The sequence below is a fragment of the Diabrotica virgifera genome, chromosome 1 (assembly GCF_917563875.1).
Source record: "Diabrotica virgifera virgifera chromosome 1, PGI_DIABVI_V3a".
NCBI lineage: Eukaryota > Metazoa > Arthropoda > Insecta > Coleoptera > Chrysomelidae > Diabrotica > Diabrotica virgifera.
In genome coordinates this window covers 100752076-100773543 of record NC_065443.1, presented here as the reverse complement: position 1 = coordinate 100773543, position 21468 = coordinate 100752076, and the positions used below count along the sequence as shown (strand labels likewise).

General features: G+C 32.4%; 1 protein-coding gene across 1 annotated transcript in view; it reads right to left on the bottom strand.

Moving 5' to 3' along the window:
- The window catches only part of LOC114349416 (hypoxia-inducible factor 1-alpha), a 356521-nt gene extending 335453 nt beyond the window's left edge, over positions 1–21068 (bottom strand). Inside the window, exon 1 of the mRNA XM_028299786.2 lies at positions 20854–21068. Coding sequence (XP_028155587.1) covers positions 20854–20891 — 38 coding nt within the window. The 5' untranslated portion in view covers positions 20892–21068. The remainder of the gene's footprint in view (positions 1–20853) is intronic.
- Between the last annotated feature and the right edge of the window lie 400 nt (positions 21069–21468).

The window sequence follows — 21468 nt, the reverse complement described above, 5'->3', positions numbered from 1 at the left end:
CCCTGCGTACCACCCCTTTGTACCCCAAGCAGCGTTCCGCCCCTGAAGATTTTACTTAGTTACGTCATAACCTACTTATTCCCAAATTTTAGTGCACAATCTCCATCATGAGCGCCACAAAAAAAATATTAAAATCTGCGACTTTTATCCCTTATAACTACCCTCGTCCGCCACTCTGGTTTCCGCCTCTGGGGATATTACTTAGCTATGTCATGATCTACTTATTTAAAAATTTTGGTGCACTCACATCTCAATCACGAACGTCGCAAAAAACCCCTTACATTTTTTTATATTGACCCCTGCCCCACCCCTTTGTCGACCACGCAGCGTTCCACTCCTGGAGATTTTACTTAGTTACGTCATAACCTACTTATTCCCAAATTTTGGCGCGCTATCTCGATCATGAGCGTCACAAAAAAATAATAAAAAACGGAACTTTGACCCCTTATAACTACCTTCCTTACTCACTCTGGTTTCCGGCTCTGGGGATTTTAATTATTTATGTCATGGTCTACTTATACCCAAATTTTAGTGCACTATCTCAATCACGAACGCCGCAAAAAAACCCGTTATATTTTTTATATTCACCCCTACCCCCACCCCTTTGTCGGCCACGCAGCGTTGGGCCCCTAGAGGTTTTACTTAGGTACGTCATGACCTACTTATTCTCAAATTTTGGTGCACTATCTCGATCATGAGCGTCATAAAAAAAAATAATAAAATCCTCGACTTTGACCCCTTATAAATACCCTCGGCCCGAACTCTGGTTTCCGGTCGTTGGTGAAAGTCATGTACACAACTAATTCAACATATCCCCGTATAGTTTTTCCATATTACTTATCACGCACAAAATCCGCTCCCAGCTCTTAGACTACTAGGGTCCCGTTTTCATGACAGGCACTTAACGCGCATTTTGATACGCGTGATTACAACAAGATACATTTTACTTGAAACCGTTCACAAGCCAACGCGCGTCTTAATGACCTAAAACGCGCGTTAGCATATGAACCATCTTCAGTAAAATGCATGTAGTTGTAAACGCGCGTTAAGCGCCTGACATGAAAACGGGGTTTTAGCTGATTCCTTATATCTTCCACGATTTTTGAAGAAACTCACACACCTTTGGCATGTAAAATTTGGAGTTTTCAGCATGGAATTGGAATTCGAAATTTGTTAAAATTTCGGGAAACTTTTAGATAACTATTAGGCAGCAAATATTTCTTGGGGATTTTTTGTCCGGGATATTTTGTGGGGATATTTTGTCAAAAAAAATTGTGGGGATTTTTTGTGCGGGATTTTTTGTGGGGATTTTTTGTCCGGGGATTTTTTGTCCAGGGATAATTTGTGGGGATTTTTTGTCCGGGATTATTTGTCTGGGAATTATTTGTCCGGACCCCGATATACCAGGTTCCCGAGAACTTATATGTTAATGGAAACTAATTGACTACAATGTAATTAAAAATGCAATTGTTATTGCAATCAATTGTAGCTTAAGGGGATGGGTACGTATTTTCGGCTGCAGTGCTATTCAAATGGGGATTCACTTTTTTCGAATCCTGAGAAAACTAATAAGTATTTTTGAAAAATTTAAACGCAAAATGAAATATTACGTTCTTTCCGAGGGTCGAAAGTCCCTGAAAACTTATATAATGTTTATTTTAATAAATTACAGGGGTGAAAAACTAAGAGAAAATGTAGTGTTTTTTTTAATTTCAAATATCTCATTCAAAAGAAACTGTTTATTTATTCTAGGGACTTTCGGCCCTCGATAATAATTTAGCCTTTCATTCTGCGTTTAAATTTTTAAAAAATATTTATTACTTTTTTCAGGATTCGAAAAAAAATGGACACCATCTCCGTGGTGATATTTTCCAAATCGAACATTCGCTATCTTTGTCATACAACGCACTGAGTCAAATAGAATATGATGACAAAACAGTGACAGTTTTAAATATTTGACATGGCATCGGGAATATTTTGAGTTGTTGATCAACTAATACTGATAGTGTATTTGATAAATAATTGATTTAAGACGTGAACTTAATAAAAAGTTATTTATTGTTTATTATTTATGGAAGATCCAAGCAGAGAATACATCAGGATATATTCTGTGATCCAAGTATTTTTTTGTTAAAGATGTTCAAAATTGTAAACGTTCCATAGTAACAATATATTATTAAAAAATCACTTTAACACTTTTTCTCTTTTCTCGATTGAGTATCAGTTTTTGTTGTACATATAAATTATTACAATCACTGAATACATAGGTAGTGAATAACAGCTATCCAATAACATTCAAAAGCCATCTCTTTAAAGTTAATGATGACGTTGTCAAGTAGAATGACATTCTAGTAATGTTTACATATCCATACCAGTGTGCATTTTACTACACGTAATTTGCCGTGTAAAGACAGAAAAAGTAGGGATAGCCGTAAAATATTTGCGAATTATGTACCGATGTCCTTAATACACATAAAGATAGAGTAATTAACTTGTACTGTAACTGACTACAGTACGACGCGTATTAAAATTCACAAAAGCAAATACAACAATATAATTATTTACATTCAGACAGCTTTGTCTTAATTGTATTTCACAAGAATTAACAACATGGCCCATCACTAGTTATTATTTCTTTGAGATTACATAAAAATATATACCAATTAGACATTTATAAAACAAAAATCCCTTATCACAACTGAATAATAATAAACATTATAGATAATAAAACAGTGGTAACCTACAAACTGATAACAAAAAGAAATTTAAACTCTACATGCGATAAATTGAAATGCATAATATAACCTATTTAAGCTGCTATTTTATCCAGTGCCTTAACTGCCGGAATAAGTAATAAGTTAAACAAAATATTTAAGTGCCCCAAAAAATATGAGCCTACAAATGAATGAGGAGAGACCGAAAGTGATGGCATCAAGACCTACCATAGCTACAGGACGAAAAAATTTGGTCATATTCTCACTGTCGATAATTTTAAGGTCTTGGGACCACAATTTAAAAAAATCATGGTTACATCCCTCCCGAGACTTTATTTATTCAGTTATTCATCTCGAGTCGGACACCTTTTCTAATAGATACGGAAAAGTTTCGAGAGGGGGCGTCTCGTAAATAGAGGTTTCTAAACTTTTCGGTGCGTCCGACAATTGGAGTACCCTTAAAAATTTGTCGGACAATACTACCAGTTAATGGTAAGTACTTTTATCAAAGAATCCAGCAAAAATTAGCTGTGATGGTATAAATTTTATGACTCTTTATGATGCTTGCAACCAGTTATCACATTGTGAATGGTTCACCCGGTCTGTTTCAAGGAACAGACCGGGTGAACGATGAAGGGCATGTCCCGTAATGAGGATTTTGATTATTCTACAGCAGGGGTGGGCAAAGTGCGGCCCGCGGGCCGCATGCGGCCCTTCAGATATTTTTTTGCGGCCCGTGGAATTTTTTTTTTAATTCTTACTAATATTAATAATTAAATATAGATAATGCAGCTAATAATTAATACTTTTGCAGCGGGTCATTTTTCCGCAAATTTTCAACATACCGCGGGCAATTATTTGGGTTCCCGACACAGAGTTTTGTCGGCACCCTACATTAAATCCATGATATTTCAACAAATGGAAACGATATGTTTGAAGTAGTCAGGAACTGTTTAGAAAATTTTAAATTAACCCGTAACCACCTAGTAAGTGTAACAACAACTGACGGAGCACTAAATTTAACAGGAACTAATATTGTAATGTTGAGAAAACTTAAAGATTACATTCATAAACAATTTCCAGAACATTATTTATTATTTTTTCACTGCATAATCCATCAGCAGGTATTGTGCAAAAATGATTTGAAAGTAGACAACGTTATTTCAATTACAACAAATATTGTTAATTTTATTTGTTCAAAAGGAATAAATCATCGTGCATTCATAGCATTTTTGGAAAAGTTAGAAATAGATCATAGTGATGTCTTATACCACAATCATATTCAGTAGTTGAGTTTAGAAAAGGTTCTTAAAAGATGCTGTGAATTAGGGGAGGAAATTGCTTTATTTGAAGAAATGAAAAACTGCAGCACATTTGCTAAATTTACAAGTTTTGAACGCAAAATGAAACTTTTAAAATGAAACACAAACTATTCATTGTTCATATAAAAAAGAAAAAATTAGTTAAACTATTTCCCTCATTAAAATCATTAAAAACAATGTACCAGAAAATAAGTTTAACATTTATGAAGAAAAACTTTGTAACTTGCTGACGGAATTTGAAAATGGTATTATAGATTAATTTGCATATTTTTTCAATATTTTTGCATTTTACCAATCTTTGCAAATGTCCAAAAGTACATAGCTAAATTTATAGTTCGACTTATCGATACAATCCATTGAGGACCGGAATTGATGATGCTTTGACTAGATTTCCACCCGAAATAGAATGAATCATGAACAAGGACATAAAAAAAACTAAAACTTTATAAAAGCCATTAAGATTCGTTTTTCGTCTTTTAATAAATACTAATATACCTTAAATAAGTTTGGAAATAATAGATAATGTGTTTCATAAATATTTTTTTTATTATTTAATTCTTTCAAAGAAAACAAAAACAATGAAGGGAATCTAAGATTTTTTAAAATTTATAACTGTCTATTTTTATTTAAATGACGATTCAAAAACATATTCCGGTATTCATCACTTTACGATTTGATAGACAAAAAAGGAATTGAAAATGAAAGTTGTCAAAACTTTAATCGCGTTTTTCTTAAAATTGCTTTTTCAAAGGCGGTGGACATTTAACTCGAAAGCTACTCTACAGATCCACCTGAAATTTTTCATATATTTTCTTTAGACAGTTCGTGAGATAACGCTGTCGAGATATTTTTTTTTGTTTAACAGTATGTTGATTTTCATCACCCTGTTTACAAAAAAATTTGTTATTTTGACTTTTAAGTACACCGAAAACTCAAAAATTGTTAAAACAAAAAAGTCGACAGCATTATCTCAAGAAAGTCATAAGCTAATAAATATTCTTGAATTTTTTATTTAATATGATCCAACTACAAGTTTTAATGTCTACTGCAAAATCCATTTTTTTGAGGTGTCTGTAGAAATATGCCACCGTTGACTTATTTTTCAATATTTTGTCTTGAATTTTTTTTAATATTCTTCGAATTTTACTGATTATGTTTATTAATTTAGAAATAAAATAATTCTACCATAGTTTCAAACAAAATTCACAAAAATGTACTTGAAAAGTTGATTTCAAACCATACCCCCCCCCCCCAACCCTGAACAAAATTAGTAAAAGGTCGAACATGTTGAGGTAAAAAAATATTGCGGTCCTCGGTAATAGACCAAAAACATTTTGTGGCCCTTACTAGAAAAAGTTTTCCTACCCCTGTTCTACAGTGATGAGCGAGTTAATAACCGGCAAAATAACGCAAAAGATGGGCAACGTAATGCGTTGTGAATAAAAAGAGATGAAACTAGTAAAGGTGGGAAATTATCGTTATAAACCTATAAAACATGACCACTTAAACTAGTTTCCCACCTTTAGACGTTAGCTTTCGACTGACACAAATAAACGTCAAAATATGACAAGGTAGTACTTAGCTGAATATTTTTTGCCTGGGGGAATGGGAAAACTGTATCTATTTAATTTTTAAATTAGTTTTTAAATAAAAATATTTTAAAAAACAAAGTAAAATTATTAATTCATGAATCATAATCATTGTTTTTGATTTATTTATGGGCAGCCTTGCTTCCACACTCACTCATTCTATTCGTTCTAACAGCTCCGTCAAAATTATTCAAAATTAAAAAATGTTAATGTCACATTAACATCATACGTATGACTAAAGTCAACTAGCTCTTAGATAACCTCTAAAGGTGGGAAACTAATGTAAGTGGTAATGTTTTATAGGTTAATACCGATAATTTCCCACCTCTACTATTTTCTTCTCTTTTTATTTCACAACCCATTATGTTGTCCATCTTTTGCGTTATTTTGTTGGTTATTAGCGCGTTCATCACTGTATATTGAAAAACCTAGTATGAGAAATTAAAAAAGATAAAAATTGGAAAGATAAGATCCTTATTAAAGATATACCACCTTTCTTTGAGGAGAAGGAGACAAATGTAACCAAACCGTTAAATGTTGAAACAAAGATATACAGGGTGTTTCATTGGGGAAAGTAACATACATTAACTGTAGAAAGAGGACACTTAGGCGATCTCAAAAATACCATACTTAATGGATCTTACTCCATTAATAACAAAGATACTGGGTGTTTTATCTATTTTGCCATTTTCTTAATTGGTTCATAACTTTTTAACCACACTGTATATTTATTTTATATTTGGCACGCAAATATCAGTTAAGGTGTAAAATAAACTAATTTATTTACAATAGGGATGTTCACTAATTTTTAAATATAGTTAAATTCAATAGATTACAAGGTATATAAAAACGTAACAATCATAAAACTGTTTAAAAATGTATATTTTTTAAGATAAATGAGTTCATAATGCTGATTTTCTTGGAGGCTAGAAAAACGGTACCCTACAGCGAGGCTACGGTCTGTGACGTCAGCAGTCGTAACGTCTTTGATCGACGACTAGTTTTGTATACTTATTTACGAAGGGTATTTGAATGTGCGCAGTTTTTTACGTATTTAATTATTAAAAATAAAGCCAAATAAGTGGTGTTTTGTTCTTGGGTGTGTAAATACATCAAAAAACAGTTCTGACAAGATTTTTATTACCGTTCCAGCCAATTTAAAACAGAGAAAGAAATGGTTTGTTGCAGCTAGAACTTAAAATAACTAACTTAAAGAACTAACTTAATAAAATAAACATTATAGAAGTTTTCCAGAGACTTTCGGCCCTTGGTAATAATGTAATTGTTCTTTCTGCATTTACATTTTTCAAAAATACTTATTAGTTTTCTCAGGATTCGAAAAAAATGAATGAATTTAAATAGCATTGGACCAAGATTTTGCACCTACCCCCTTAAAGAGTAAATGAAAAAGTTTCGGGACCTCAAATTTGTATTCCTTAAACTGGGATATTCCTAAAAACGGGATTCTAATAATACATACAGTAAAAGTAAACCTTGAAATAACTACATGTGGATGTAGGTATGACTTTATATTATATTAAAATCATTAATAATTTAGTGAAAAGATTGGTTGAAATGAAAATGTATAATACCCAAGTTCAAAAATATTTTTTACCTTGGAACAGTTGTCAACTCGAAATACGAAACAACCGAAATAAGATCTAGAGTTGAAAAGGACATAGCAACATTTAACAACATGCATGAGAAATATTTTCACCCATTGCGACATAATATCTCTCCCACTAAAAATGCGGCTGCTAAAATGTTATTGCTATATGGAACAGAGGCCTGGACAGTAATGGAAACATTAATGAAAAAGCTAGAGGCATTCGAGATGTGGGTGTACCCACGTATCCTCAAAATATCCTGGGCGACCCACACCAACGTACAGGTATTGCGTCGAATGGGAAAACAAAAAGAAATCTCTTTTACAATTAAGAAACGAAATCTTAAATATTTCGGTCATATCATGAGGCATGATAAATATCGTATACTCCAACTGATAACGCAAGGTAAAATAGAGAGCAAACGCGGACCCGGAAGAAAAGACACTCATGACTTAAAAACTTACGCCAATGATTTGGACAAAAATCGATCGAGTTATTCAGAAACGCCTCAAATGAAATTAAAATTGCCATGATGATAGCCAACGTCCACAACGGACAAGGCACATGAAGAAGAATAAAAATATTTTTAATACACCTAACCAAGGTAAAGTAATAACCAGCCAATGTATGTATACAATATGCATGCGTACAATGCATGCATACAACTTTCTCTATTTTTTTTTTGTGGAGTATTAAGCATTTATTTTTTTAGCTTAAAGAAGACATGGAAAATTATATGGAATATACACTCAGTAAAGCTGTGGTAGATTTATTTTTTTACAAGATGCCAATAAATCATACACCATTGTTACATCTACACTACAGTCGGTAGTTTATACGAATCGGCTTTCTGAAAACCTTCTTCCATTTTATTTGTTTATTTTTGTAAAACCCAAAATATGTCCTTACAAACAGTCTATCCACTTTAAACTAAACAAATTCACTATAAAACTCCACTTTAACCCTGATAAAACAAGAAGAGAACAAAATAAAATGACCTGAAACGTCAAACACTATGAGAATGGCGCGCGCTTGGGGTATGCAACTAGTGACGTCAGGCCAATAGAGAAGCGTTCTTGAAATTTAAAATAATGCTAGATTTCTAATAAAGATTTTTTATAGAAAGGCTTTTTCAATTTTGTTGAAATTTTGGACAATTATTCCTAGGTTGTTTCTTAATCGTTTTACATGTTTGAAATGACTTTTTAATTTTTTGTGAACATCCCTATTGTAAAAAATCCAGATCCGGATTAAAAAATATTGGAAAAATTTTCCGACCCCAAAACAACACCCTGTACATTAAATTTTTTTAAAATGGATTTGTCAGTTGAAAAGAGGATGAAAACTAAATTCAGTGCTATAATTTAAATTTTCGGCAAAATGATTTTTCTGGTGAAATTTTGAATTTGAATTCGGAAATTAAGTGAATTGCGAGAGCTCTAAGTAGAAAAAAATTGAAATACAGCTTACAACTTGTCAACCTCACTGTATATTGATTTTATATTTAACACGCGAATATTCTTTTAGGTGTCCAATCATTTAATTTATTTACAATTATAAAAAATCCAGGTCCGGTTAAAAAAACATTGTGTAAATATTCCGACCCAAAAAAACACCTTGTGTATTAATTTTCTTTAAAATGGATTTCGCATTTGAAAAGAGGATGAAAAACAAAATTAGTGGTATACTTTGAATTTTCGACAAAATGATTTTTCTGGTAAAATTTTGAATTTAAATTCTGAAATTATGTCAATTGCGAGAGCTCTTGTAGAAAAAATTAAAATGCGACTTAATTTTAATTAATACCATTATTTAATCTAAATTGGTAAAATGTTAATATTTTAGTGTTTTTTATTATGTGTGAAAAATAGTTTTTGGCGAATATTCATCTTTAAATAATGAATAAATAATAAAGGGTCAAGAAAGAATACATCACTTTAATCAACAAAATAGCTAAAAATTATAACAAAACAGCGAAAATTTGCAGCAAAATCACTATTCAAAACTAAAGTACTTATTCGAAATTACCACCATCAAAAAATTTTTTTTATACGTAGGTACGGTAAATTTTTGTAGTTAGGTACCTAGCGTCATGTGTACTGTGTACTGTGTGTGTTGAGTAATTGTCTTGTTACATTGCAAAGTCGACGTCATTGTCTTTGCAAAGAGGCGCTAATTTTGAGACGCTTCAAAGAGACGTAAAGAACTGTAAAGGACAGAAACTATTTTCATTTATTAATTTATAATAAACGAAAAATTTCTGACCCTGGTGAGATTCGAACTCACGACCATTCGGACCTTTCGATCCAAAGGTAGGCGCTCTTACCACTGAGCCACAGAGGGGGTCATCAAAAATTATTGTTATGTGTGCAAATGTTAATATTTTACCAATTTAGATTAAATAATGGTATTAATTAAAATTAAGTCATATTTTAATTTATTTTACTTTGAGCTTCGCAGTTCACATAATTTCAGAATTCAAATTCAAATTTTTACCAGAAAAATCATATTGCCGAAAATTCAAAGTATACCACTAATTTTGTTTTTCATCCTCTTTTCAAATGCAAAATCCATTTAAAAAAAATTAATATACAAGGTGTTTTTTTGGGTTGGAACATTTATACAATATTTTTTATCCCGGACCTGGATTTTTTATAATTGTAATTAAATTAATTGACTGGACACCTAAAAGAATATTCGCGTGTTAAATATAAAATCAATATACAGTGTGGTTGACAAGTTGTAAGCTGTATTTCAATTTTTTTCTACTTAGAGCTCTCGCAATTCACTTAATTTCAGAATTCAAATTCAAAATTTCACCAGAAAAATCATTTTGCCGAAAATTCAAAGTATACCACTGAATTTAGTTTTTATCCTCTTTTCAACTGAAAAATACATTTAAAAAAAAATAATGTGCATGGTGTTGTTTTGGGGTCGGAATATTTTTCCAATATTTTTTAAGCCGGACCTGGATTTTTTAAATTGTAAATAAATTAATTTATTGTACGCCTTAAATGATATTTGCGTGCGAAATATAAAATAAATATACAGTGTGGTCAAAAAGTTATGCACCAATTAAGAAAATGGCAAAATAGTTAAAACACCCAGTATCTTTGTTATTAATGGAGTAAGACCCATTAAGTATGGTATTTTTGAGACCGCCTAAGTATCCTCTTTCTACAGTTAACGTATGTTACTTTACCAATGAAACACCCTGTATTAGGAACCCTTTTATTTCTAATACTAATACTCATTAAAAATAATCTAATTTATATAATTTCAAATCGGTTTCAACGAAAATGAAAACACAACTCATGTAACATCAACAAGGTTAATATAAATAAAATTATTTATTCTGGTTCAACAAACTCTTTTATATTCAATTGAATTCGGGGACATAATTCAGTGACAAACAACATGACCAGACTTTTGATTCCAAATTGAGAAACAAATAACATACAGATCTCCAAAATGTAATTTAAATAGATATAAACCGATAATAGATCATTTTCAGCGAGGATCGGGTTCATTTTGAAAAGTCTGAAAATAATGCAAGTACACTCGGGTGCAAAAAATCGATCCACTTAAAAATTTGGTCATTTTTGATGCTCGAATTTCCTAAATCTGTTGTCCGATTTAAGTGATTATTTTACTATGTTATAGCCTTATTCATTAACAATATCGCTGTAATAATATTGTTCGGGTAAACTGTCATTGTATACCGGGTGTACGAATCAAACTGTGTTTTTTTCTCAAAGTAGCCTCAGGTCTTCTTAACATTCTGTATTTAGATTCATTCGCTTATGTTGGATAATAAAAAAGTTAGGTACTTTAACAACTGGCCATGTTTGTCATCAGTACAGGGTGTTTCTAAATAAGTGCGACAAACTTTAAGGGGCTAATTTTACATGAGAAAATAAGGACAGTTTGCTTTATAATCATATGTCCGCAAACGCTTCGTTTCCGAGATACGGGATGTTCAATTTTTTTTTACAAACTGACGATTTTATTTATTGCTTTAAAACCAGTTGAGATATGCAAATCAAATTTGGTGGGTTTTAAGATGTAGTTATTGCACATTTTTTGACATACAATTAAGAATTTAATATTCACCATTGGCCTGCATACGGGTAATATGATCGGTCATAATACCCGTTTGAGCGCCAATGGTAAATATTAAATTTTTAATTGTATGTCAAAAAATGTGCAATAACTACGTCTTAAAACCCACCAAATTTGATTTGCATATCTCAACTGGTTTTATAGCAATAAATAAATCGTCAGTTTGTAAAAAAAATTCTCGAAAACGAAGCGCTTGCGGACATATGATTATAAAGCAAACTGTCCTTATTTTCTCATGTAAAATTAGCCCTTAAAGTTTGTCGCACTTATTTAGAAACACCCTGTACTGATGACGAACATGGCCAGTTGTTAAAGTACCTAACTTTTTTATTATCCAACATAAGCGAATGAATCTAAAAACAGAATGTTAAGAAGACCTGAGGCTATAGTTGGGTTTTAATTTCAGTATTTTATAAATGCTAGAATAGTCCACAGAGTGATGCGAACTTTGAGAAAAAAACAAGTTTGATTCGTACACCCAGTATACAACTACACCTGTCTAGCAACAATATTATTATAGCGATATTGTTAATGAATAAGGCTATAACATGGTAAAAAAATCACTTAAATCAGACAACGAGTTTAGGAAATTCGTGACACCAAATTGACCAAATTTTTAAGTGGATTGATTTTTTTGCACATGAGTGTAGATGTAGATAATAATAAAATAGTTATTAGTAATGGTAGGGGAGCCCAAGCGATGATTTTTGCAATTACTCGAGCGCGTCAGATAATTACATGGGGAGAAACCTTGTACCCTGAAAATGTACCTTAATGCAGGGGAGTTCGTTAAGGGGGCCCGAAAAAAAATCTATCCTTAGAAAAACTCGAAATCGTCAGATTAAGATAAGGTAAGTTGAGTACATGCAAAACAGTGTATATTTCAAAAATCTGACGATTTAAGCGGGGCGTAAGGAAATGGGTGAGTCCCATAGTTTCACAAGAAAAAAGCAAATATTTCGCGAAATGAATGACAGATCAAAAAACTAAACAATACTTGCTCAATATTTTTCAAAAATTTATCGAATGATACCAAACACGACTTCCCACGGAGAGGGGTGGGGGGTAAATTTAATATTTTAAATACGAATCCCGCGATATTTCGCGAAATGAAGATCAGATCCAAAAACTGAAAAATACACTTATTCAATATTTTTGAAAAATCTATCGAATGGCACCAAACATGACCCCCCACGGAGATGGGGATATATTTAATAAATTAAATATATTATGATCTAATGTAAAAAATAAAATCGGAGGTTTGCCACAAGGCAGCTTCTCCCACATTCAAACTATTTAGTTATAGCTTTGATGAAGCAGAATGTAAATTAAAACATGCAATATAAAAAATGTTCTGAGTATATTTGGTATTATTAAGTGGATCAAAACAGATATAGAAATCTTCAGCGAAAAGAGGTGGAAAGAACAGCATTACTGCAGTACCCATGAAGAAGAGAATTAATGGATATAAATGAGCAATTAGAAAAAACACAATTACAGTAACGTGACAAAAGAGACAACAGCACCTATGATATGATATGAAAAAAGCTTAAAAATATGTACATACATATCTCCCAAGAAGGCAAAAATTATATTGTACGAAACAATTCTAAGATATATAGACGAATGCGGTATACCTTATGAAGAAAAAAATCCAACTCTTAACAGTACAGTAAGTAACTAGGTTATGTGGAATATATGAATGAAGAGAAAATATAAAAATTTGAACAGCTGAAACAATTACGAAAAGAAAAACAAAAAACACAATCACTGAAAATTTAAAGGAAAAGAGCTTTCAAAATTTCAATATGACAATCACTGCTTGTGTAATGAACAAAATTCTACATTTTTATCACAATTAGGGAACATCCATAAACTATGTCGTAAAAATTTTGGAGTTTTTAATACCCTCCCCCCTTCCGTCGTAAAGCGTCGTTTGCAGTTGACCCCCCCCCCTCATACCGACGTCGCAATTGCAACTCATGACCCCCCCTTTTTAGTGATTTTTTTTTAAATTCCATGTTATTCCTAGATTTTTAAAAGTTAGCTCTCAAAGTTTATTTACGAATGTATCCAAATCAGTATTACTATGAAGCTCATTATTATCCGCGTACTCTCTCAATTCACTGTACAACTAATAATTAGCTTTATAGGGACAAAAGACAACACTCTTATCGGAGTTCCTATGCTTTCTTAACTGCATCATATAAATCTTGATACTTATTTTGTTTTGATTTCAATGCCATTTCTTTTATCAAGTATAAATAGATACAATGTACTAACTAATAAATAGAATAGAATATTTTATTTCTATTCATTCTTTTAGAATTTTTTCACACAGAGTATTCAGTAAATAAGTGAACAGTTTAATATTTATTGCTTCCAAAGGTTGTTCTGAAAAGAAGCGTTTGTTTAAAGACATAGGACAATGTTTTATTGTTTGTTATCCTGTATACTGCTAGCAATATTATTAAGGCTGTGAGTGATAAAAACGAAATGAAAAGTATGCGATAAAAGTAATATACAAATTTTTTTCATTCTAAAATAGGGTATATTTTTTATATTCGTGAACTTCAAACGACGTCGGATGTGCACTTCTGGCCCCCTCCCCGTCGTAATAAGCAAAGGCCCCCCTCCCCCTTTCCAACGACGTAGTTTATGAATGCTCCCTTACTCCAATTATTGCTATATTATCTTATTGTTTAAAGACAATTAAATAGCTGAACTTTATATTTTGCTCATCATTCAAGACCAGTGTGAATTATATGACAAATCAAATACCTGCTGTAAAAGGTTATCATAATATGTAGTAAGTTATTAATTTGTAGTTATGACTGTTCTTTGAAGCATTAAATTGTTGAATACTGGGTCATAGAAAAAAAATCATTTCTAAAATGCATTCTTTATTTTTACTTAAACGTTGCAGTATCTCCTAAAAAATTATTTTTAAAAAACACAAGTAGCTCAAGATAGAAAGTAACTGGTAGAAATATAAAATAAAAAAATTAGTATGAATTGAGTCGGTCTACACATTTACACAAATAATTTCAATCATAATTAGTGTAGGAAACAAAGGTTGAACCTTGCAAAATGGACACAAGTCCGGTTTTATTTTTTTTCTGGTATATCAAGGGGTGCTTATTATAAGACTAACTTTTTCTGAAAAAATTTCGCCCCGGAACCTCCCTTTTCACCCCTTTAAAGGGGGTAATTTGTGGTTTTTGCGGAACGTAGCCCTTCCTGTAACTTTTACAAAAAATTTCTTTTATAGAAATATGAAGAGGACTATATTTTCTACGATTTATTTCCAACACGATCTCTCTATCATCCACCGTTTACCGGGGGTGGCGCCCTAAAGTTGACAAGTTTTTAAAAAAGACGTTTTTAAAAAAAAATATATTTTTCCCTAACTGTAACGGAAATTAAGAAGAAATCCTGCGGCAATTATTCACAAATAATTGACTAATTTTTTGGTAGAGGTTTTACTTAAGGGTAATTGCCCTTTTTTTAATTACAGGGTGTTACATTTTAAAAAACCTCTTTTTATACAATCTGAACCGTTTATGCTAGAGTAAAAAGACTTTCAGCGATTACCCATGTACAGGTGCTATTTACAAATTTGTATAATGCACCCCCATTTTTTCCCCGGAACCACCCAAAAAAAAGAAGAATTAATAAATAAATTGATTTTCTTGGAATCCTTCACACACAATGCCCTTTATTAATATGCTTCATATATCATTTTGTGGACGTTATTATTACCCATGCATGGACACCAAAAGCAATTTCCTAGTGCAACCCTGTAGCAAAAAAAAATAATTAAAATGGGGGGTTGAAATTTTTTTTTTTGTTTTTTGCTTTTTGATCCATATGGGCATATGCTTCATCAATAGTGCTTTTCAAAAATATATATGGTTATTGCAACATCTCTGCGAAAACCACCCCTATCCTTGAAAATATACTGCAGAAACTACCCCTATCTTTTGGCGAGCATGTTTTTACGATTTTCTCATTACCTATATATTCTTTTTAAACAAAACTTATACAAGGTTAAAGACCACTATTTACTCTAAAAATTATGTCCTATTCATTTTTTCGTATAAGCAACCGTTACGGCACAGTGGCGCCGTAAACCTCATATATGCTTTGGCGGGCTCCAGTTTTTGTTTTTTTTTCGTCATCTGTTCGTTTTATTGATAAAGTACTTATGCAAAATAAAACAACACAGTGTAACCTACAAATTATGACTTATGCACATTTTACATTCTTTGCTCCCCAAAGCCACAGTGGTGGCCCAAAATAAATTTTTGCATATTTTCGCCACCTACATGCAATTTATTACATTAATGCTACCTTAACAGCACAATATTTACCCTTAGGTGGTCGCTACGCAGTGGCGGATCCAGGGAGGGGTGATGGGGGTGATCACCTCCCCCCTCTCAAACCAAGTGATATTATATTCAAAGAATATAAAAATATTCATTTATTTTTATAGAAATTTAACCAATTGGCACCCCCCTCTTAACGATGCTGGATCCGCCACTGTCGCTAAAGCATAAAAAGTCATTCATATAAAAATAATATTAATATAATATAAGTATTTCAATAAAAATAAATGAATATTTTTATAATCTTCAAATATAATATCACTTGGTTTAAGAGGGGTGGGGGTGATCGCCCCCATCACCCCTCCCTGGATCCGCCACTGCTTAGCGACCACTTAGGGGTGAATATTGTGCTATTAAGGTAGCATTAACGCAATAAAATGCGTGTAGGTGGCGAAAATATGAAAAAATTTATTTTGGGCCACCACTGTAGCTTTGGGGAGCAAAGAATGTAAAATGTGCATAGGTCATGATTTGTAGGTTACACTGTGTTGTTTTATTTTATATAAGTACTTTATCAATAAAACAAACAGATGACGAAAAAATAAACAAAAACTGGAGCCCGTCAAAGCATATATGAGGTTTACGGCGCCACTGTGCCGTAACGGTTGCTTAAACGAAAAAAATGAATAGGACCTAATTTTTAGAGTAAATAGTGGTCTTTAACCTTGTATAAGTTTTGTTTAAAAAAAATGAATAGGTAATGAGAAAATCGTAAAAACATGCTGGATAAGGTATAGGGGTAGTTTCTGCAGTATATTTTCAAGGATAGGGGTGGTTTGCGCAGGGATGTTGCAATAACCATATATATTTTTGAAAAGCACTATTGATGAAGCATATGCCCATATGGATCAAAAAGCAAAAAACAAAAAAAAAATTTCAACCCCCCATTTTATTTACTGTTTTTGGCTACAGGGGTTGCACTAGGAAATCGCTTTTAGTGTCCATGCATGGGTAATAATAACTTGCACAAAATGATATATGAAGCGTATTAATGAAGGGCATTGTGTGTGAAGGATTCCAAGAAAATCACTTTATTTATTAATTCTTCTTTTTTTTGGTGGTTCCGGGAAGAAAATGGGGGTGCATTATACAAATTTGTAAATAACACCAGTACATGGGTAATCGCTGAAAGTCTTTTTACTCTAACATAAACGGTTCAGATGGTATAAAAAGGGGTTTTTTAAAATGTAACACCCTGTAATTAAAAAAAGGGCAATTACCCTTAAGTGAAACCTATACCAAAAAATCAATCGTCTATTTGTGAATAATCTCCGCAGCATTTCTTCTTAATTTCCGTTACAGTTAGGGAAAAATATATTTTTTTTAAAAACATCTTTTTTAAAAACTTGTCAACTTTGGGGCGCCACCCTTGCTAAACGGTGGTTGATAGAGAGATGCTGTCAGAAATAAATCGTAGAAAATTTAGTCCTCTTCATATTTCTATAAAAGAAATTTTTTGTAAAAGGTACAGGAAGGGCTACGTTCTGCAAAAACCATAAATTACCCCATTTAAAGGGGTGAAAAGGGGGGTTCCGGGGCGAAATTTTTTCAGAAAAAGTTAGTCTTATAATAAGCACCCCTTGATATGCCAGAAAAAAAATAAAACCGGACTTGTGTCCATTTTGCAAGGTTCAACCTCTGTTTCCTACACTAAATCCAGTTATAATAGATTTTAGACTAAAAAGATTTCTGAAAGTTAAAAGAGAAAGAGTGGCAAGACTACTTAGTGGCTAAGACTCACTACTTGAGTCATATGTTGAGAGGTGCCATTTGAATCACCAACCTTCAAAAGGAGACAGCACAATAAGAAGAAGCCACATTTCAACAACATTGAATGCTAGAATAATTAAACTGTTCTAGATGAAAGCCTATACCAAACTACTATATTGTTTCAAAAATTTATATCTACATACCCCTTACACTGACCTGTAGATTGTCATATCACATAGCAAAATAATCAACAATATATTTTGAAGGATAATCAACATGTTTTGATTTATTACAAAGCAGGTATGTACTACATATAAATGAACTACATGTCTTTGAACCAAAAGCTAGTCCAAGTTTTCAAGACAATTTTAATCAGTGCACAACCCAATTTTAGATTTCTGGAACAGCTCTAGCTCTGAATGGCTGTTATAAAAAGGAGTGAAAATTTCGACATTTCAGAAAAGTTGAACATCATGATAGGTGCAAACTGCAAACTCACTACAAAAACAGACAGAACAATATAATGTTCATAAAGCACAAAAACTATGGAAAAACATTGTTGTATGGGGTTGTTCAACAACTTATCTGGGCTTTAATGAAGAAACCTCTTGGATGGACATTAGAAGAACTGAGGACAAAAATTATTTATCTCCACTGCATATAAAAGTAGAGCTTATAAAAGATTTTATTAAAAACTTAAGTAGTCAACGAAATATTGTTTTTCTTTGTGAGTTGAACGGAGAGTTGGTCTTCACCTCTCACTGTGGCACCTGGTTTTCGGGCAGGGATGCGTATTCCCCTTAGTAATATACAATCTTTTAACATTGATTTAATGTCGTTGTGTTCAGTAATTATAATGCATTAACCATGTAATTTAAAGATCTTTTGGGCCCATTTCTGTGGCTAGTATTAGATGCTTAGGTCGGCATCAACAGGAGAAACTCATGCATTTGCAGTTCCTGCTGATTCTGACAGGCATGGGAGCCTATTGCAGTCTGGGCCCCAGAAAAACCGATGACCAGGTTCTTATGGACCTGGTCAGTAGGATAGGGGTGATACAATGGACCCGCCATAGGCGGTCTAAATGTCTGAAGGGCTCACATGTGGGCCCTGCCCCAATGTACCATACCATACCATATTATATGGCTAGTTCCATATGCTAATGCTTAAATGTTCTCATTGATGATGGTCTGATAGGACCGAAAACGTTTTGATGTATAAATCCCTTTGGATAATTTTAAAAACTTTTTAATAAAAAAAAATTATATACCATTTTACATTAGAAGTTTTTACTTCAATCATAAGTTTTTACAAAGTATACTGTAGAAAATTATAACAAAATGAGACATTCTAAGACTCATGTGATGGGGACTCCTTGCTAGGATGTATTTACAGAGGACAAAGGTAAAATTTAGAGGACATATATTTAATTCTCAACTGGTATGGTGGTATCTTCTACGGTATGTTGGGTCAATGGAGATCCACAAGTATCAATCTTACATGATTTTACATATAATATGCAAAATATGTTATCTTGTAATTAGTTTATTTTGTTAATTAAACATTTTGGAAAAATATAAAACAAGACAATAAATGGATACAGATTATATACCTTATTATTATGAAAACATTGAATTTTTTTGCATGTTGATGCAGAAACTAACAAGACAATAATAGAAATATTTAAAAAACACCAATCTGATTTAATACTTTTTTTCCTTATCCGAACTTACTTATGTTCGTCCTATAAAAAAAAAGAAATAAAAAATTAAGACTTTTAGTCAAAAAGTCTATAAAGCTATAGTGTGTTTTGTACCTTAAAATTATTTGAAGACTTAAGTTTTAAAAAAACAGTGGTCCATACGCATAATGGTCATAGGGGTTTTGGGGGTTATAATCCCCTCCCCCCATTGGGATGTACTTTGAGCTCTATGTGCTTAACATCATTACTATTCCATAGGCTTTAGAGACCCTCCAGTAGTTGTAACCCACCCTTAGGATCATCCTGGTTACAGCGTTGGAGAGTACTGTAGAAAATAGGGGAATTCATAGCTGGCCACTGCCATGCTCTGATTGCAATATTGGTTAAATGGTCAAACTAAATTTTGTCGGATCAATATTGACCCACCATACCAGTTGAGAGTTAATTAATGGTGTAGTAGTGTAGTCTATTATAGTAATATAGAAAATTTGTGTCCATATCGATAGTCTCATTCTAATACCTCGTATCTGCAAAAAAAACTGAATTTCTGATTTTCGCGGCAAACGATTAACAAAACAGTTATCCATCTATGCACAAAACGACAAAACCCCGATCTAAACAAAAAATTCTAGGAAGCTCTAATACAGGTCATCTAATACCATACCCTGTAACTGAATATCTCTAAAATTGATAATAAATTCCCCATATCATAATAATTTGAGTTTGTACTCAGAATATCGCATGGTAGGGCATAGTCTATTCCCGATATGGGATATTGCTGTAATTTTTATACGAACATTTTTGAAGATACGGGGTATTGTAAAAAACAGAAAAACCTCCTACTGTAAAAAACCTCTTTTGGCAGATACGGGCTATTAGAATTAGACCGTCAAATGCAGTTAAAATGTAGGTACTCTTACAAAGCATATTTGAAAAATGCAGACAGAAAATGGTTAGGTTTTACAATATGTTCATAGATAAAAAATATAAGGGAGTGGAGTAAAATGAATATATGTGAACTAAGAACAAGAGACCAATTTGGAGTAAACAATGATATTGTGAGGGAGAGGTCAAGACACTACGAATGTACACTGTGTAGTGAACTGGTAATTTGTGATTACACTATCTCACACAATATCTATGTTAAGTGGGTCATATTAATTGTCAGTATAATAGTATAATCCTTTTCCTACTTGATCTCTTATAGAGAAACTTCAGAAACTCTGTAGTATCTAATGTAATGGTAATATTGTTCATCACAAAGATTTTATATAGGTAGATATTGAACAAATATATATGGCAAGAATAGTTCAAGTTCAATCAATATAACACAATGTATGCATATTGAAAGATTGTTAAGGCATTATTTTAAGAGGGATTTAATTTGTTACAAAATAGTAGTATAATAAAATTGGTTAAGTAGATATTATATTGAAAACTCGTATTAATCAGTTATGTGGGCCATGTATAGTTCAAAAAGAGTGATCATGTTTACACCAAAAAGACTAGTTCCACAGAACTCATTTTTGAATTAACAACTTTGATAACAGTTATAAAATATAGTTTTAAACGCTTCAAACCAAGAAATCATACCAAATGTTGAAGACAATAGTTGGTGTTACTAGCCCATACATAAATAAAAGCCAAATAAGCAAACCCTTAATTAACTAAACTTCATTATCAGACAATATAAACTAACCTTCGTTTCTCCTTGGGGGCCTTCTGTTTTTTCTCCATGGTAAATTGGACTGTGTGTATTTCTTAGTCACTGCTAAGGAAATTCACTAAAAAGTTTTTCAAATTAACACAACAATATTTTCACTTGTGTGAAATCAATGCACCAAAGGTGACATGAATGGATATCTTTAGCATAGATTACACGAATTCTTTTATTTCCCTTGTCATCGGAAATACTCTAATCGATCAGATCGAATTGACTGGAATTTACTCGTTTATGACATAGGACGGCAAAGGGAATGACGTTTGACAGGTGCTGCCATAATATAGTTGTTCCATCGGATCTTTGCACATGCATGAAATAGGGAAATTGCACATTTTTGAAGTTATACTTCTTTACGGGCGTAATGACGGTGAAATTTTATATGGGAAAACCTAGCGACCGGGCGCATGCGCATTATAACTTTGTTCTGATTGGATGTTCAAATGACATGACAAAAATTATCCAACATGGCAGCTGTGGCACAGCTGTGGGACTGTGCATGGTTTGGTTATAATGTATGCTTGTTGCGTTTTAAAATTTGTAGGAAGAGAAACAACAAACAAAAAGTTAGTTAATGGTTATACTGCCTTTTTA